At 36.0% G+C, this 19,368-nt stretch overlaps 1 protein-coding gene across 3 annotated transcripts in view; it reads left to right on the top strand.

The window, feature by feature from the left end:
* Positions 1–16,525, top strand: part of UBE2W (ubiquitin conjugating enzyme E2 W) — a 76,104-nt gene extending 59,579 nt beyond the window's left edge. For all 3 annotated transcript variants that reach the window (XM_004280566.3, XM_049700381.1, XM_049700382.1), the window contains 2 exons: positions 1,953–2,028; positions 11,076–16,525. In XM_004280566.3, coding sequence (XP_004280614.1) covers positions 1,953–2,028; positions 11,076–11,089 — 90 coding nt within the window. In that variant the 3' untranslated portion in view covers positions 11,090–16,525. The remainder of the gene's footprint in view (positions 1–1,952; positions 2,029–11,075) is intronic.
* Positions 16,526–19,368: the final 2,843 nt, after the last annotated feature.

The following is a 19,368-nucleotide window of genomic DNA, read 5'->3' as shown; positions in this document are numbered from 1 at the left end:
AACAAGTTTCATTCATTTATTGCTTCCATGTTTTCTCCTCTCCCTATCTCCACCTCCACCGCACATACAGGCTCTGAACCTGCAGGTGTGGCACAGAGCAGTTTCCAATCAAGGGGCTTCTCTTAATGTCTATAGAAAGATGAGGCAGTAACTCTAGGGTTTAATAAGAGAAGTTAAGATTAACACGAGTGGTGTCTGCGCATAGCCCTTACATGTGCCTTTTGATTACTAGCTTTGTTTACATTTAAAGGTAATGATTTCCTGTTAAAAGCTAGAAAATTATTACGTTCTCTAACTCCTTCATCCTTTTCTAACCCTCATCTTTCCCCTCACATTCTAGTTGTCTGCTGTTAGTGTTTCTTGCGTAGTTGGTATAAGACTAATCATTCCATTTAAATTATTGATAAACTATATTATATAATATAAATGTAATTATAATTTATTCAACCAAAACGATAATCTAGAAGTCAGAATTCTGGCAGCATTAGTTTTGTGGAAAATGATAAAATTCAGACATTATTAAGTACCTGCTATGTGCTGTTGTTACTGTGCTAAGTACTAGATTACTAAGAAGAAGAGGAAACGTGTTTTGGCACTGAGGGGACTCTAGCACCAAATAGGCTTTAAAAAGTCTTTTAAATATTTACCGAAAGCTGTTCTATTAAAACAGGTGAATTTTATTCTGTGGTGGACATGGTTCCGTGAATTTCACTTTCCGTTGTATTCAGAGAGTAGTCAACTCCCTGAATACAAATTTTAATTTAACTGTAGGCATTTTTTAGTCATAACTCTTTCGTTCCAGTTTCTTTTTTCACAAAAAGAAACTTGTTTTTTGAAGATTGGGTTCTGATAAATAGATGAGTTTATTGTTTGTTACAGTAGTAGCAGTTTATTCCACATGAACACAGGTTATGACTTTACAGGACAAACAATAGCAGATCATCTATTCTTTAAAGTAGACATATAATTTCATGATAATTTTTCAGGAATTTTCTCTAACTGTATAAACAGGGTAATCTTGGTATAGTTGTTTAGTGTCTTATGTTCTTCTCTTCCTTTCTGTTAAATGACTGTTATTATTATCTCATAAGAGTTAGATCATAGTTATGTACATGAATTTTAGGAAGTGCCAAGGGGACTGTCAGTTTTCCTTCCTGCTACCTAGGTAGTCCTGTTCACCATTGCTATTTGGTTGGACCTATCATATTATCTACTAACCTGCCCTCAGTGGCGTTAATACAAATTTGACATGTTTCCAAATCTTTGTAGAGAGGCACATATTTCTTGTGTCTGATCAACATCCAACAGTTTTCAAGAAAATTCTTTCATAACCTGTCTTCAGTGTTGTTAGTTGTAGTTACAGCTATTTCTGATGTAACTCCTTGCAGAGCTGCCGTATGCTTCTAATATTGTTCTAGTCAGGGCGTATGTATTGCAGAAATGCTAATGTGTCTTTTCCCCCCTTTGCCTCTTACATACATTTTGGAAACCGAATCCTTTGGTCTCTCCTTGATGATACTTGTTTACAGGAAAACAATAATCCCTTGTGGAGGATTATAAGTTGCTAGGGTTTCTCAGACAAACCTAGTTAGGTAGAGTTTTGATTAGCTCACAAAAGTAATTATTAAATTATTTCTAGGGAGATAAGATAAATGAAACCAAAATTCTTTACAACATAATGCTGCCACTTTAGGTTGATAGTCATTGTCTAGTAATCCCATTGGAACCTAACCCAAACCACATGTGCACACCTTTTTTTTTTTTTTTAACAAGTTCAGTGTCAAGAGGTTACATTGCCTGGAATATATTATTTTTTCAGTTATGACATCTGCATTTATTTTGTTTCTTATGCATTCTGTAATATTTTTGCTAGAGCTTTTATTAAAACTATCTCCCCCTCATGTTTTCCTGTTTTACAACTTCTTATCTATTTAAATTCTTTTTGGTTTCAGAGACGACCACCAGATAATTCTTTTTATGTTCGAACATGTAACAAGAATCCAAAGAAAACAAAATGGTGGTATCATGGTAAGCAGTTTTATTTTAGAATGATAACTTCTCAGTATTTTGATTTGAAAGATTATATATATGCTTGCTTGGGAAAAAGAGAGATTATATAACTGATGTTGTACTTTTGTAATATGGAGATGAATCTTTAAAATAGTTTAAGATATTTTATGGATAAGTTAGACTAGATTTTTAATGGGGCGCATAAAATCATGGCCATCATACAAGTAAAATCTAAAATCGCTTTAACATTCTGCTCTACCATTGTATTGCAGAACAGAAGTCCTTAATAATATTAAGTCAAATCAGAACTAGCCTATTGGGAAACCTGTTACTTGATATAGAAGTTATGACGCCTTGTGTACTCATTTAGTTATGGTACTGTTGTTAGGGTGGAGGATCACATTGTTAGAGATGGCCCGTTAACTTAAAGAAAGCTCTTCCTATTCTGATAGTTATTCCTGAAAACATTTGAGGTTCTACTGATTGTAGCTTTATGAATACATTATGTTTAATAATTTAATTTCTATTGTTTCTGTTGGGTAATGGTAGCTTAATAATTGAAGGCTGCTAGCATCTTTTCTAAGCTGACTACTGCTTCCTCAAAGAGGTATTTGAAATTAGGAACAGAAGGTTTACATTCATGAGAAACCATAAAATTATTTATAAAAATTATTTTTAAAGTATTATAAAAATGTATATTCTTTACAAATTATTGGTTTAATGTAATTCAGTAGAATGATAGAGTGGGTGCTTTTAAGGTTTGGAAGAAAGATGAGAAGAGCAGTTTGAATTTTGAATTAAAGGATAATGAAGGAGGATATGTCTACCAAACACCAAAAGATAATAATGCAAGAATAGACATTGAAATAGAATTACTCTTTTCGGGCTTCCCTGGTGGCGCAGTGGTTAAGAATCCACTTGCCAACGCAGGAGACATGGGTTCAAGCCCTGGTCCGGGAAGATCCCACATGCCGCGGAGCAGTGAAGCCCATGTGCCACAACTACTGAGCCTGCGCTCTAGAGCCCGCGAGCCACAACTACTGAGCCCACGTGCCACAACTACTGAAGCCAGCGTGCCTAGAGCCCATGGTCCGCAACAAGAGAAGCCACCTCAGTGAGAAGCCCGCGCACCGCCTCAAAGAGTAGCCCCTGCTCACCACAAGTAGAGGAAGCCCATGCGCAGCAACAAAGACCCAACGCAGCCAAAAATAAACCAATAAATTAATTAATTAGAATTACTCTTTTCTAGGCCTTTCTGTACGTTAGATTTGAATATGTGATAAATAGTGTGTCACAAATAAATGAGAAGGGGAAAAATTATTTAGTAGTAAGTAATCCTTTTAACCTCATATAGAAAATATTTCCTTTGGATTGAATTAATAAGCATTTTAAAAATACAACGATAGAAAAAGTATGTTTTAAAAAGTTAGGTATCAACTCTGGAGGAAGGAAGAAAGAATTTCTGAACTTAAAAGGAATCACAAATTAAACATTTAGATACATGAAAATTTAAATCTTATATAAAAGCATGGAGGGCTTCCCTGGTGGCGCAGTGGTTAAGAATCCGCCTGCCATTGCAGGGGATATGGGTTCAAGCCCTGGTCTGGAAGATCCCACATGCCGTGGAGCAGCTAAGCCCGTGCACCACAACTACTGAGCCTGTGCTCTAGAGCCTGTGTGCCACAACTACTGAAGCCCGCACGGCTAGACCCCGTGTTCTGGAACAAGAGAAGCCACCGCAGTGAGAAGCCCGCGCACCGCAACGAAGAGTAGTCTCCGCTCGCCGCAACTAGAGAAAGCCCGCATGCAGCAACGAAGACCCAACGCAGCCAAAACTAAATAAATAAAATAAATAAATTTAAAAAAAAAAAGCACGGAAAAACCTCAAATCACAGTCGATATAAAGTTAAAAAAATAAAATTGTGAAAGACGTAGCTTGATTAAAAATAAAGACCATTTATAATAGTTGCTTAAGAATAAATTAATTACAAGCGTGCAAAAAAGTTCAACACAGTAAAATAATGACAAATTTAATATTCTGAAACTTATTGAATTGGCAGAGTTTTATAAAATGAATGCAGTGTTGGAGGAGGAGAATAAAGGGTAGACTAAAACAGTGTTTTCAGGGGACATCCCCCGTGGTCCAGTGGTTAAGGTTCCGTGCTTCTACTGCAGGGGACTCGGGTTCGACCTCTGGTCAGGGAACTAAGATCTCTGCATGCCCCATGGCAAAAAACAAAACAAAACAAAAGACAAAAAACTGTTTTCATATTTGCTGGTGGTATAGCAAGTTAGTGTAATCCTTTAAGGAAACACAGCAGTTCAGCACTATTTAGCAGTTCAGCGATATTTAACAAGCTTGAAGTTCAAGACTGAACCTTTTGTCTCAGTTACTAAACTTCTGAGAATCCATCCTTGGAAAATCATCTTTAATACAAAAAATGTTTGATGCATGAAATGTTCCACGGAGCGTTATTTATGATAGGCACTCTATTCCTTATCCTCTGTTGTTTCCATGTGTGCTATTTGCCTGGAAGGACTCCTTCCACTCTTCTTGGGAACTCTTTCACCAAAGCCTTGTTGATTACTCTCTCCTTTAAGGAATCTGATCAACTTTATTACTGTACCAGAATGCTGGTTTTGTTTCACTTTTTAAGATATCCCCAATAATTCTGATATAGCTGGTCACTTGATAACTATTGTTTCAGGGATTCTTAAATATAAAAGGACAGGTTTCCCATGGGAATTCTTTCTGAATACTGAAGGTCCACTAAAACTAAACAAGATCCTACTTGAATTAATTGGCCATTTCCTTCAGTTTACATTTCTGGCTTCTCATTCTTGCACATCGTCTTGCCTTTTAGGACTAAATACTAAGCTGTCTCTTCCCTCTGTGCCTTTACAAAGAACCTTTTCAAAAAGAAAAAACATTCCTTGAGTGTCACAGTCCCCTTTACCTTTGCATAATAAGTTCTTAAATTCATCAAAAATTAAGATTAGTCAAGCAAGAATGTTGACAAATACAACTAAATCAAACATTTTTTAAAATGTCAAAGTTGCCAAGATAGTAGTCATTCTATTTCAGACCCAACCTCACTAATAATAGAAAAATTCCCCAATTGTCTTTTCCACAGTGTTTTTAAACCACTTTTAAGTCTTTTTGTTAAACTTGAGAAGAAATTGTCTTAGAGTGATGGAATTTTTTAAATATGTATTTTTTTTTAATAACATCCTACAGCTTGGCTTGGGTTGTTATTCTTTTTAAATTTATTTATTTATGACTGTGTTGGGTCTTCATTTCTGTGCGACGGCTTTCTCTAGTTGTGGCAAGTGGGGGCCACCCTTCGTCATGGTGTGCGGGCCTCTCACTATCGCAGCCTCTCTTGTTGCGGAGCACAGGCTCCAGACGCACAGGCTCAGTAGTTGTGGCTCACGGGCCTAGTTGCTCTGCGGCATGTGGGATCCTCCCAGACCAGGGCTCGAACCCGCGTCCCCTGCATTGGCAGGCAGATTCTCAACCACTGCGCCACCAGGGAAGCCCCTAAAATATGTATATTTTGAAAGTACAGTTCTCTTTGCCACTCTGTCCCACCCCATTGTTAGTATATTCCCATTTTTCCCTTCCTTAGGGAAATTTCCGTAGGGAAATTTCAAAAAGATAATCATCTCTTAAGCCCTCTAATGCTGCCTTTTATAGTCAAAAAGACTTATCAGAAGGCCTTTACTTAAGAATACTTCCAGAATTTCTTATTGCTTGCTTTTTTAAAAAAATATTTATTAAAAAAAAAATATTTATTTACTTATTTATTTTTATTTTTGGCTGTGTCGGGTCTTAGTTTCGGCGCGCGGGATCTTCATTGCATCACGTGGGCTTCTCTCCATTTGTGGTGTGTGGGCTTAGTTGCCCCACGGCATGTGGGATCTTAGTTCCCCAACCAGGGATCAAACCTGCGTCCCCTGCATTGGAAGGTGGATTTTTAACCACTGGACCACCAGGGAAGTCCCTTATTGCCTGCTTTTGAATAAGAAAACTTGCATAGTAAAACTGGAAATATAAAAATTCTTTAAAATAAAATATACTTCATAGTAGAAGTTATTTTTCATAGTTAATGGCTTTTATCTATTGCTTGTGAAAGCCATACTTTTATAACTAAAGTAGAAGTCTTTTAACAGTTTAAAGGTGGATCATCTCCCAAGTTAGCCAAGAAGTACTAAGAAAAGAGGCTTTTCAAACTAAATTAACCTCTTACATAATGTAAAATAGTACAGGGTTTGTATAGGAATTCATTTTCCCAGTAAACAGATTAAAAGTATCCCCCTCAATACAAATTAGCCGTTTTAAAAAGGCACCTGATTGTAATTCAACTGAATCTTGACTATCCTTTTCTAGTTTCCTGTCCCAGGTACAGATACATTTTTTTTGTTTACAGATAATCCTGTTTGAAACCTCCTCAGTTCATTGCCTTACAGTGACCGTTCTTATCTCACTGTGTTTTTGGCTCCTGCTTGAATCCTATATGCCGAATCATTCCTCTCCTGCATTCTCCCTTAAATGGAAGGTTTTACTCCATGAGTGAGTGTCATACGAAATCAAAGGGTAGTGTTCGTTATACTTTGAGATGATGGAGCACCCGCTCTGTCATACAGGTGGCTGGGTACAGGGACTCTTCCTTGCACTCTTCCTTTACCTTTACAAAGCTAAAGCATTGCAGCTGTGTAGTGTATATTGTCTTCTCCTTTATACATTTCACAATAACAGTTATAAACATATGAAAAATAGCCCACCTTGGTGTTATAGTTGAATTTGGAAAATCTTACCAAAAAAGGTAATCATACTCATTTAAGCAGAAGCACATTAGCTTTGTTTTGGAACTTTTGAAGTTTCGGCTTATGTTTTTCTGCTTAGCTGCTTTAGTTCCAGAAGATCTTCATTGATTATGTTCTCCTTATAACTGATGCCAGTTACCAAGAAATACAGACTCTGGTTATTTTCTTACCATCTTCTAATTCTGAAAGGATTACAAGATCAGAGTAGCGCCCTGATGTGACCTGCAATGCTAAACAAAAAGATCAGAGACTGAACAAAGACTTGCTTGGAGTTGGAAGAACTCACTGAAACACTTAACATTTCAGTTTCTAGAAACCAAGCAGAATTGTAGGCCTCATGTCAAGCTCCACAGCCCCTCTGTGTGGTGCTGACTGACATACTTGGGTCAGCATGGGTCAGAGTGTTTGTCAGGTGTAATCAAAGAGGCAAGAGAGGTTTTGGTTCAGATAGTGAGTGACATCTGTGTACCTCAGAGGGGGCTTCCAGGATGTAGGATGGAGGCATTATTAATGAAGAACAACAAATCTGAAATTGAGTTGATCTCCTGGTTTTAGAAGAGAAGGACTCAGCTGACACACCAAAATTGAGCTGCCAGATACCACTGCTGGATTCTTGAAAGAAAGCCTCTCTGAGCATAAATTTGTGATCTTCCACATTATTAGTACACCTTGAAAATTAGGCCAGCCATGCTACCCCACTGTTAACTGTCTTTGTACACATCACACCTTATATTGCATTTCTTTTGAGATTCTTCTCTAGATCGCAATAACTTGTTAAAGTGTAAAAAGTCATTGGTATGTGAATACATATTCCTTGTTGTTAATTACTTGAAGTTGACTATCAACCTGTTGTCCAGAGCTCTCTTATAGTTTCTGTTCACTAAGGAATTAAGGTCATTCCTGCACTGGAATGCAGATATTCTGTGTTGCTGATTAAGGTGGGGGTCCATATGCTTTGAAAATCAGTTGAGCTGAGAATAGGGTTAAAGTCAAGAGGCCTAACCAAAATAGGTACTTGAATAAGACAGCTCATCTCAGCATACAGAAGGCTGAAGAATTCACCAATGATTCAGGTATAGAATCTTCCTTAGAAAACAGATCTGTACCCAGTTCAGTGCACAAATTAATGCTTGAACTTCAGAGTTCTGTATCGTAAAACACATAATTGTTCTTAAAAAAGGTGAAAAGTATCTTTTTATGAGATCACAAGAATACTTCAGTGAGATAGCCAACTAGAGTCCATTCATGATACCCATCAGTTTCCTGGGATCAATATTAAACGTATATGACTTAGTTTCATAAATGATTGATTTTCACAGTTGGGAATACAGATCTGTGGTTCCTGAAGCAGTTTCCTTAAGGTGATAGATAATTGAACAATATAGTTTAAGACGGCTGCTGAGTATGGGCTGCAGAAAAACTAGGCTTATAAGAACTAAATTGGCATAATGTTTCAATACTATGTCCAGTAGACTGATGAGATGGTAATTTGGGAGGAGTAGAGCAATATTTTTTATAAAACTATACACTACATTCTGGTTCCATTCAGCTGGAACATTTCCTTGTAGGAAAATGAGGAGATAGGAACCCAAAATTGTCTCAGACTAGTATTAACCAACTCCTTTTCTCCCTGCCTAATAACTAGCCATAGGTTTACCTATGTTAGTTTTGAACCTTTTTATTTGTACTACCTTTTAGGGTTACAAAACCACTTTCTAAATTCCTGAGTCCAAACTTTCACTCTAGTCTAAGTCTTTGCCCTTTGTTTCTGCGGGATAACAACTCTATTGTCTACTGTGTAATCTTTCTTGAATCAGTTTATCGAAAGAAAACTTTTCATTCCCAAACTGTTGAGACACAAACTTAACTGTAAAGATTTATTTTTGTGTTTCTTGGAGGTAGCATCCCTATCTATTGACCTCTTACTATGTTCCTTTTCTTCTAGTCTTCTTTCCCTGGGAATATCCAGGGAGATGGTTTCCAATAGAATGTGATGGTTTTTATACTTTGGGGAAAATTGAATGACCACCTTCTAATGTAGTTCTCTCATTCACATTTCCCAGAAGCCCAGTGAAGTTAGCCATGGTAGGTGTCGCCTCTTTGGAACTGGTATTTTATATATTATATTTGAGGGTATAATTTTAGTAGGTTCTTCTGTAGTTCCAGAAAAAATTTAAGTGGTTTATTATGAGATTTTTTTTTTCAGGCCACAATTTTGCCACAAATACTTTAGCCAAGAGGTTAAACATATTGTGTTCTTTCACCACCTTTTATAGACCTGTATTTGTCTTGATCCAAGATAGATTTACTCTACCAACTTTTTTTTTTTGGAAGCCAGTCCTAGTATCCAATAATCCTTTTCATATAGCTGGGAAACTATGTTCCTCCTGTTAACAAACGAGTGTTTTGCTTCTTAGTGATTCCCATCTTATTTAGGGAAAAGGTAGACATGGGTTTGGCTCATAACCTGTCTTCATACTGAACTTTTACCCATAGATTCCTTATTACATATAGGCATCATGGATATGTAATGTTGTAGTCCCTTTGGGTCCAGCTGTCAGAAATAATTGAAATCCATCTTCAGAACTTATAAGCTTATTTCTCCAAAGATAGAGGATTCAAAGCAAGTAGTATCGTGTTAGTCCTAAACTTCTTTTAACATCTGACCCAAGATGGGGATGGGGGTTGGGATTGGGAGAATGGCTTCTTATAGATCTCCTAATCATTTTGGTGGCTGGTAGCACATTCATACAACAGCCTACTATACTGAAAAACTTTCAGAGTTAACGATCTGATAAAGATACATTTATGGTTCCACCTATCAAAGATGATATGTCTTTGGAGATAAAAGCTATCTAGTTAACTAGATAACTTTATGTTTAAGTTGGATTTTATCTGTCACTTTTCTTATTGTAAACATTGTTATGTGGTACGTTACTAAACTTCATCCCCAGTAGTTTGACATACTATACTAGGTAGAGTTTAGTGCCATCTTTCAGCTTAGAGATTTAAATGTTTTAGTATTAATTTCAAGAGACCCTAGTGTTATAAAATACTCTATTGGAGAAGTGATGTTTTAAGGAACCTCCTCATATTCTTAAGCTTATTCTGATCCATGACAAATATATCCTCTTTATTCCAAGATCCACAGTCATTTAAGAAAGAGATACTTTAATGTGACAGTTAGAGGCTGTAAACTATCTACTTGTTCTCTTCTTAAAGATGTTCTTATTTATTTATTTATTTAAAGGATTCTAATGATTTAGATAGTTTATTTTTAAAATTTAGTCCGTTTCACCCTTTAGATTACCCTTAACGTATAGGATCATAGAATGTTTCACTAATTTGCCCAGCATAGAAATCAGATTTACTGCTTTTTAGCTCTCATTGAGTCTTTATGAATGAGAATTTTATTAGCAATATATCAATCCTAACATGGGATGGTTTGTGTAAAATATTTTGGCCAGTTGTTTAGAATTTTCTCCTTGAGAGCTTTCACAACTTTTGGGTAGTTGCCACTAGTCTTACTTCTTTCTAGAGATTCTTTCTGAAGAATAACCAGTCCTCAAAATCCTTCAAATAGGTTTTGTGAAGTAAATTTTGTAAAATAAGTCATCAACTCCCCAGAATTTATATGTGTTACATAAATGTGTTGAGGCTATCAGAAGGTGTTACTATACCTGTGGGATTGTTTTTTTTTAAATGACCTCCTTTGCGTGTATATGTATACTTGCTGAAAAATTTATTTTCTGAAGAGAAATTAATAACATTTACTACTGATTGATTTAGAGATTGTAGCTCATATGTGAAGTTCCTTCTTTCAGTGACGTAACTTGTATTATTCTGTGTTAAGTAGCATAACAGTGTTGGTCAGGAGTTTACTTCCTGTCTCATTACAGTTATAAATTGTTGCCCGTAAAAGAATTCTCTTATGATTGGTAAATCATGTGCTAACATATATCAATTTATTATTTGAAATAGAACTAACATACTGATAATACCATTTTAAGATTTGTGTAAACTACCATTTCCCTGAAAGAATACAGCTTGATTTGCTTGTCACTATATACTCGAACACAAAATGGACTTTTTTATTTGCAGGGATTGGGGGAGACAAGTCAGAAATGTAAACCATGTTCTTCTTGCTACTTGAAATTATTTCTGTATTAGACTAACTTGCAGATTTTACTTATGCATGCTTGACTATTTTAATTATCTTTTTTCTCCTTTTCTTAAAGATGATACTTGTTGATGCCACTGTTATCATCCTCCTAGCAGAAGATAGTCCTACTGAGAAAATGAGCACTTTGATCATTCAGTCTTTGAACTTTAACCTTTGACTGGAAGTGACCTATAGGCAATGAAGACTACTTCCTTTTACTGCATTTTTACTCGTGTGCATTCTGGGCGCATGTTGATCGCTGGTTCAGTCCAGGCAACTGACATGCTTTTATTAGTCATACAGTATTAATGCAGGTGTCAGGAAATGTCAAATATAATTCCATTTTTTATTTTTATTTTTTTAAGCTTTTGGAAAAGTTCCAGGTCCTCATGTATTGTGCAATAACAATGACTTCCTTGGCGGTTTTGGGACGTTCATTGCCGGCAATGGACGTTGTAACAGGAAAAATTTTCATTAACTCCTGCCACCCAATGATTAATGCATGATAGGGCCTATGAAATGAACTTATCATTATCAGTTAGAGTGGGATTATAAATAAAGTGAGGGATCCAACATTACTTTGAAAGTCACCCCAACTGCTTATATTTGGATTCTATGCACTGTGAACCTAAGGTTAACAGCATGAATTAACATGCGTCTTTAAAGGACTGTAATGAAAGATCATTGCGTATTTATTGAATTGTTTATATCTGCTGTCAAATTGTTTTGACATGGATAGTTTTCAAGTGACATTGGCAGAGAGGTACAATATGTTATCCCTATGGTGAAAATGAATTCATTTGTTGTATATAGTTCCTCAGTCTCTGAAGTAAAGGTGTGAGTAATATAGGGTATGAATGGTTTAATCAGGGCTTTATTTTGGAAGTAAGAAAAATGGCAGTGACGAGTAAACTGCTGCAGTCCATGAGTTGAGCTTGTCGTTTGTACGTTAACAATTTTCCCCAGCAGATGACACTCTGCTACTTCCCGCTAGCCGTCAGCATGAGCCCTGCTGCCTCGACACTATTTCATTTATTTGTGTTTGGAAAATCCATAAACATTTTTGTTTGCAGTTTTGTTTCTTTTGTTATGTTAAGTCAAGTTTGAATGTTACAGTACTTTAATTGAAAAACTTTTGTCAAGTTTTTTCTTGTAAATTTTCTTTACTTGTAAGTATCATCTTGTCCTTCAATCCTGTACCCTAAAATAAGAAATACATTTTTGACAGAGGCTTAATGTTTTAACAAAAGAGTGTGGACATTTTTATTTTAAAATTTAGGCAGAAGTACACTATAGAATGGTATGTTTGCTTATTTGTTTCACACAACCATACAGTTTTGTTCTGGAGGGATTTGTTTTGTTTTGCTTTGTTTTGTTGTTATTTAAGACTGCTTACAGCTAGATAACATTTTTTTATAGAAAAAAAAATTGTTTGAAAGGTCCAACTCTCAGTACCATGTAAGTTAAAGATACTGCAACTAGGTTCTCTTTTTAAAAAGCAATTAATGTATTTTATAAATTACCTTTTCACATATGCAAAATCTGTTTCTACTACAATGTTATTTTTACTAATGCCTATTGTTGCACTCTTTTTGACATATCCTGCAGTGAATATAATGAATCAATTTGGGCTTAAAAGTGAAAGCCAGTTGGCTGAAAGGTTTGAAATATGTACCCCAGCAAAACCATCCAATCAATAATTGGCAAAGAATATTTTAAAAATTGTTTTTAATCTCTGTATAGATGACATTTTGTAGCTTTGTACATGTTGTTAATTAAGGGCATATAATTTTACACTCTAAAAGTATAATTGTTGAACTCAGGGGTGGGTAGACTTCTAAAATATGTCTGCTGTAGAAATAACTTGAAAAAAAAGTTTAAACTATGGCCAGCCACCAAATTGTGGACACCGTTTATACTGCTGGTTAGCAACTACCAGTGTTTCAACTTAAAAGCATTTTTGTTCTTGACTAGAGATGTACACAAATTCTCACAGTAGTCTCTATCAGTCTTATTAGTTGGCCGATTTAACCAAGACAAAAAAATGTTTTTTGGAATGCTTTGAACTACTCTTAGTTTTTAACTGCTTTTTAATATGAAAATTGCAGCTGTAAATTATGTATTTTTCATATTTTACGTAACTGCTCTAAACTACTGATTCACTTGATCATTCTCTGGGGTGGGGTGAGGGTCTCTCTCCGTACTGCTGGTCCTCTTACTAAAATCCTTTTATAAAGAAATGACCTGTGACATTTATTCACCAAAGGAATTAATATACCAGGTCAAAGGTTAACAATGCTATCGTATAGATTAATAGGTCATATATAGCCTCAATTGAGTTTTTTAATACAAATAATAGTATTTTAACATACCTCTCTCTCTACATAGAGATACCGTACAATAAATTAAAATGACACAGAGGAAAGCAAAGGAAAACCAAATAATTTTGGTACATTTTATGGTTTAAGGAGGAGAAGATAGGATGAAATATCCTGAAATATAGACCATTCAAAATTTGCAATCTGGTAACACCTTATGCGTTACTTCCTTGAATTTAGGAATCATTGAAAACTCCTGTGCACTTAGATTTAATTAAGTTAATTTTAAATATAAGTTACATTATCAAAAGCATAAGATGTTTACCTGAGTCATTGCTCAAGAGGGCAATTAACGGCTTTGTAATAATAAAAAGAATATTTCTCTGTATTGCGTTGTTGAATGTCAGCCAGAATAACTAAGAAAATGTACATAGGAACATGGTACTTCCCTCTTCCCTGCATTCCCTCTATGAGGCACTATCTGCTGCATAGGTCTACAGAATTATACCTTCAGATTTAGGACAATACGTACTCTCTTCTTTTTTATTTATTTATTTATTTATTTTAAGGCCATTCTGGTTTGCCAAATTCTGTTACGGCAGTAGTACATTCAGTTCCTTATTTTGCATGTTTAGATCATGAACTTGGTGCCCTTTCCAAAAAAAAAAAAAGAAAAAGAAAAAAATTATGTCAAGTAGGTAATTAATGCCATAGATTTTAAAGAGAGAAACGGTTTTCAGTTTTTTAAGATAAATTTTTAAAAATAAATTTTATGGCTGTTCTCTTAAGGAATTTAATATTCATCTCTAAAGGACTTACTTGTAATGTACAAATTCCTCCTTTTTAGCTAGCAGGGAAATAAGGCTTTTTTTAAAAACCCAGAAGAAAATGCTAAAAATAGCTTTTATATAGAGTTCATCTGGAGAAAGATCTTAATACTTATTGTTTTGACTAGGTATATAAATATTTCGTATAAAGTAACTAGAATAGTTTACTACTTTTTCCCTTCAGAAATTTTAACTATATGCAAAAATATATATCATTAGATTCCTGTGGTGGATAATCATTTCTTCAGATTCTAAAACAGGTATCTAGCGACTGCTTAATTGTTCCCAGATTGCATCAAAGATGAATTGAAATGAGTAATGATATGAAAATGGTATGTAACCACATATTACTTGTTTCTGGTAATCAACTCTTATTTTTTAAAAAGCCTATTGTTTTTGAGAATTGAGGTATTTAAAAACTTGTTAAAGCTTCTTCCTAAAAATAGAAGAGAAGAGCAGGTACTGTGTGTTTAAGAAAAATTTTTTTTAAATAAAGAATTCAGTGTCACTAGTTCTAAGCCTTTATGGTTACTGCTGCCTACATTTCTCAATCTCACTTTTATTTCGTTTTTTGTACATATTTTAGCTGAATGCTTAAGATTTGTGATTGTGTACATAAGTTTATTTTCAAAAAGAGCTGAGGCTTGACCATATGAGTCTTTTCTGAGGATTCATTGTTATCAAAATCAGCTACTGCACTATTCTGTTATGCTAATGCCTTTGCATGATTAAGATCTGTGAACAAGGTATCTTTTCATTTGCACCTCCTGGCCCTAATCCTCTTTACAGTCTTTATTTTTATTCCGCCTTTATTCTTCTTCCTTCCTGCCTCCTCACAGATACCAGTGATCAGTCTTCAGTGTCCCTCTGACCTCTCAGATTTTCTCCCCTCTTCCCTCCCTTCTTTCCTTCCTTCCCTTTCCTCTCCCTTTCCCTTTCTTGAGGTTAGGAAATCTAGAGAAGGAGGATTATTAAAATTATATCAGAAAAAAATTTTAATAAAAAGATTCTATCCTACAAATAAAATAATTTCTGATATCTAATCTTAGTCCATCAGTAGATGGCTAAATTTGTTGAATAATTGACTACTTGATAAATAAGCTGTTGTTAGCTGTAACTTAGTTCTTAAATAGTGATATTGAGGGAATTTCATTTACTTTTTGGATGTGACTCTCTCAAAGCCTAATTATTGCCCAAATGAATTCAATTACTTATTTTGGTGAAAGTGTTTTTCCATTTAAGTTTCTAAACCATTTTGAGACTTGGAGCTATGTTTTAAAAATAATAATTTGTGGGAGACTTTTACTTTCTCAGCATAAATTAAAGACAGATTTATATACATCATTATCATTAGAGGCCCGTGGAATCTAAACATGTACTTCAAACTCAGATCTCTGTCCTTCAAGTTGAAATTCTGGTTCTGACTATGGTCCTGATAATTGAGGTGTTTATTGTGACTTTAATTCTCAAATGTTAGCATTGGGACCTGTGGTTGGGGATGAATCTCCAAAATTATTACATGAATATCTTTCTTATGAAAAGTTTGTTGTTAATAAAACTGTGATATCTGAAGCCATTTTGAATATGTGGAAGGAATGTCTGAATAGAAGCCAGTACAGTACGTCTTCACAGACCTAAAGAACTCGAGTTTTGCAAGTTGAGCGCAGTTGATTGGGAAAGGAGAAATAGTTCTTGTTCTATTTCTTGGCACGTACACCATCAGGGTTTTGAGAAAAGTTTGCTCCCACAGTAATTCTCAGCTGTTTTCTCAAAGGCAAAAGCACGGTTTCAAAACTCACTGGGCTGTGGCTTGTTAGATGTGACTTCACTTGTCAGATTTCCTGACGCATCAAATTACTGAATAATCTTGCCTCTCTAATTAAAAACCTGAAACAGGACGAATAAAGAACTTGGTAGATTGTGTCAGATAACCCTGGAAATGCAGGTCTCTTCGTAGTTAATCACAGATTGTTTACATAATGCAAACTGATTGTCAGGCTCCAGGAACATAGTTATTTGAATAGATTATTAGGTCAGTTATCTAGTAGCCAAGAATTAGGTGCATGTTCAAGTCATAATGGATATGTTATTTTTAGTTGGTACCATTTTTCTCTGAATATTCAGAAATATAGATTGTGCATTTTATTAATAGGAATGGAAGCTCATGCTTGAAGATTTGCATAGGGCGGATGTATGTATTTTATAAAATCAAGTTGTACAATATGTAAAGCTACTGCTTTTTAAATAGAATATAAATGTTGACAGATAAATATATTATATATTTTTAAATACATGTATCGAACTTTTGTTAGTTGAATACAAACTACATTGTGTGCTTTATGGAATTCAGTAACTTTTAATAATAAAGCAGTTGTCATTGATTTCTTTTTCTGTAGACTTCAATGCTAAATTGGATAGATATTAAACCTTTTTGTAGTTTATGATAATGTGAAAATTTATATAATAGTTCCTCTTTATAAAAGACTGTGATCTTGAAAGGATTATGGAAATAGTAACATGTTCATTTCCAAAACGAATACAACAGAATGAAGATAGTCACTGAAGCCACTTGGTTTTTTATTTAAAGATGATCTTTGCTTAGTAGTGTAACCTAGTGTATTTTAGTGGTTCTTCATGCTTTAACTGAGTCCTGATAAAAGACTGGGCATTTTCAGAAAAGATGGAATTGAGACTGGAGCACTTGCTCAGAGTTACCATGACTCTGATGCTCCTGAGCTTCAAGTTGTACGATTCATGAGGACATGCTTTTCCCAAGTATACAAACAGATCAACTAGCTTACATAAATGACTGACTCCTGAAGCTATGAGAAGAGAGAAGGAGGTAAGCAGAAGGGCATATCTCCACATCTCAGTTATTCCTGGCAGGAAGAGATTCAGTATGTCCTGCTGCTATTCTAAGTTTTCTTTTCACAGGGGATCTACTTACCCAGGAGCGCTGTACTCCTCACTGGGGCAGCTGTACTACCGTAAAGCTCTCTTAGCCCAACAAGCTGTTTCTGCAAGCCCTAAACAACTAGATTAGTAGCTGGTTAGATAGATGCGGGGTTCATCTTTCTTTGTACTTTGATGGCACTCTCTCCTTTCATTATAATCCTTAAAATAATTTCTACCTCCGACAGAAGGTATAACTTTTCTTCACTGGTTTAAGCTACTGTGGGTAAGTGGTTTTGTTGAAACCCTCCCTATATTCCACAGTACTTTACATACTAACGTAACACATGGCAAAATTAAACATGAACTGAATAAAAGGGTCAAATAAGGAAAGCTGAAATAAGGAAGTAAGGTGGAGAATATCTTCTCATACGTGTAGTTGATCAAGGACCTAATGTGGGTAGATATATATCATCAGGCAAGACCCTAATGTGGTTGGCTATATCCTGCAGAAAAGGCAACTTAACGTGAAAAATTTCTTATCTCCACTTTCAGCCCCCCAAATGCCTCTTTCTTTTATCTTTTTTTTTTTTTTTTTTTTTTTTGCGGTACGCGGGCCTCTCACTGTTGTGGCCTCTCCCGATGCGGAGCACAGGCTCCAGACGCACAGGTTCAGCGGCCATGGCTCACGGGCCCAGCCACTCCGCGGCATGTGGGATCTTCCCGGACCGGGGCACGAACCCGTGTCCCCTGCATCGGCAGGCGGACTCTCAACCACTGCGCCACCAGGGAAGCCCTCTTTTATCTTTCATATGGTGGGGTTTTTTTAACTTTTTTTTCTTGGGGTATAGTTGCTTTACAGTGTTGTGCTAGCTCCTGCTGTACAGCGAAGTAAACCAGCCATATGTATACACATATCCCGTCCCACCCAGGTCACCACAGAGCACCGAGTAGAGTTCCCCATGCTATTACAGCAGGTCCATTAGTTATCTGTTTCATACCCAGTGGCGCATATATGTCAATCCCAATCTCCCAATTCATCCCACCCCCTCTTCCCCCGCGGGTGTCCACACGTTTGTTCTCTACATCTATGTCTCTATTTCTGCTTTGCAAATAGGTTCATCCGTACCATTTTTCTAGATTCCACATATATGCGTTAATGTATGATATTTGCTTTTCTCTTTCTGGCTTACTTCACTCTGTATGACAGTCTCTAGGTCCATCCACGTCTGTACAAATGACCCAATTTCGTTCCCTTTTATGGCTGAGTAATATTCCATTGTGTGTATGTATGTATGTATATATGTGTGTGTGTGTATGCCACATCTTCTTTATCCATTCCTCTGTTGATGGACATTTGGATTGCTTCCATGACCTGGCTATTGTAAATAGTGCTGCAGTGAACATTGGGGTGCGTGTATCTTTCTGAATTATGGTTTTCTCAGGGTATATGCCCAGTAGTGGGATTGCTGGGTTATATGGTAGTTCAGTTTTTAGTTTTTTAAGGAACCTCCATACTGTTCTCCATAGTGGCTGTATCAATTTACATTCCCACCAACAGTGCAAGAGGGTTCCCTTTTCTCCACACCCTCTCCAGCATTTATTATTTATAGATTTTTTGATGATGGCCATTCTGACTGGTGTGAGGTGATACCTCGTTGTAGTTCTGATCTGCCTTTCTCTCATAATTAGTGATGTTGAGCATCTTTTCATGTGCTTCTTGGCCATCCATATGTCTTTTTCTGTTATAGTTAATTGCATTCCTATCCAACTTAGTTATCAAAATGAAGAATCTAACACTATTTACTAGTCCTCTCAGACATTTTTCCGTCCTGTTGAGCCTACGTTCAAACCATCTCTGGAATTTCTTCCCCTTTTCTCCAGTCCCCTGGTCATTATGACATCACTGCCTGGTCCCGATGTTCCGTGGCTGCTCTTCAGCCCTTCACACACCTTGTTCCGTAAGTAACAGTGCCACAAGACCACCTGTACTTTGCTGATGTTCTCCGCTGTTCCTAGAATGTTCATTTTCTGCTTTTCTACCTGCAAGGTCCAGTTCAGATGTAGTTATAAAGTTACCGTCTTTGTCCTTCCCTCTTTACCCCCTACCAGTCTTCTATCTGGAACTCTTTACACTGGGATAATGTCTCAGTTGTGTTTGTGTATCCAGCATGTGGCACACAGTACATAAGCTTTTTTTTTTTAATATTTATTTATTTATTTGGGTGTGTTGGGTCTTAGTTGCCACATAAGCTTTTAATAAATGTTAGTTGAATTAACCTGATTGTGCTTGTATTTCTATCCTAGCTTTTTCAAGAAACTTAGGCACTAG

This window comes from Orcinus orca, chromosome 17, assembly GCF_937001465.1.
Source record: "Orcinus orca chromosome 17, mOrcOrc1.1, whole genome shotgun sequence".
In the NCBI taxonomy this organism is placed as follows: Eukaryota; Metazoa; Chordata; class Mammalia; order Artiodactyla; family Delphinidae; genus Orcinus; species Orcinus orca.
Note: the sequence above shows the minus strand (reverse complement) of the source record. Positions and strands in the feature narration are given on the sequence as shown.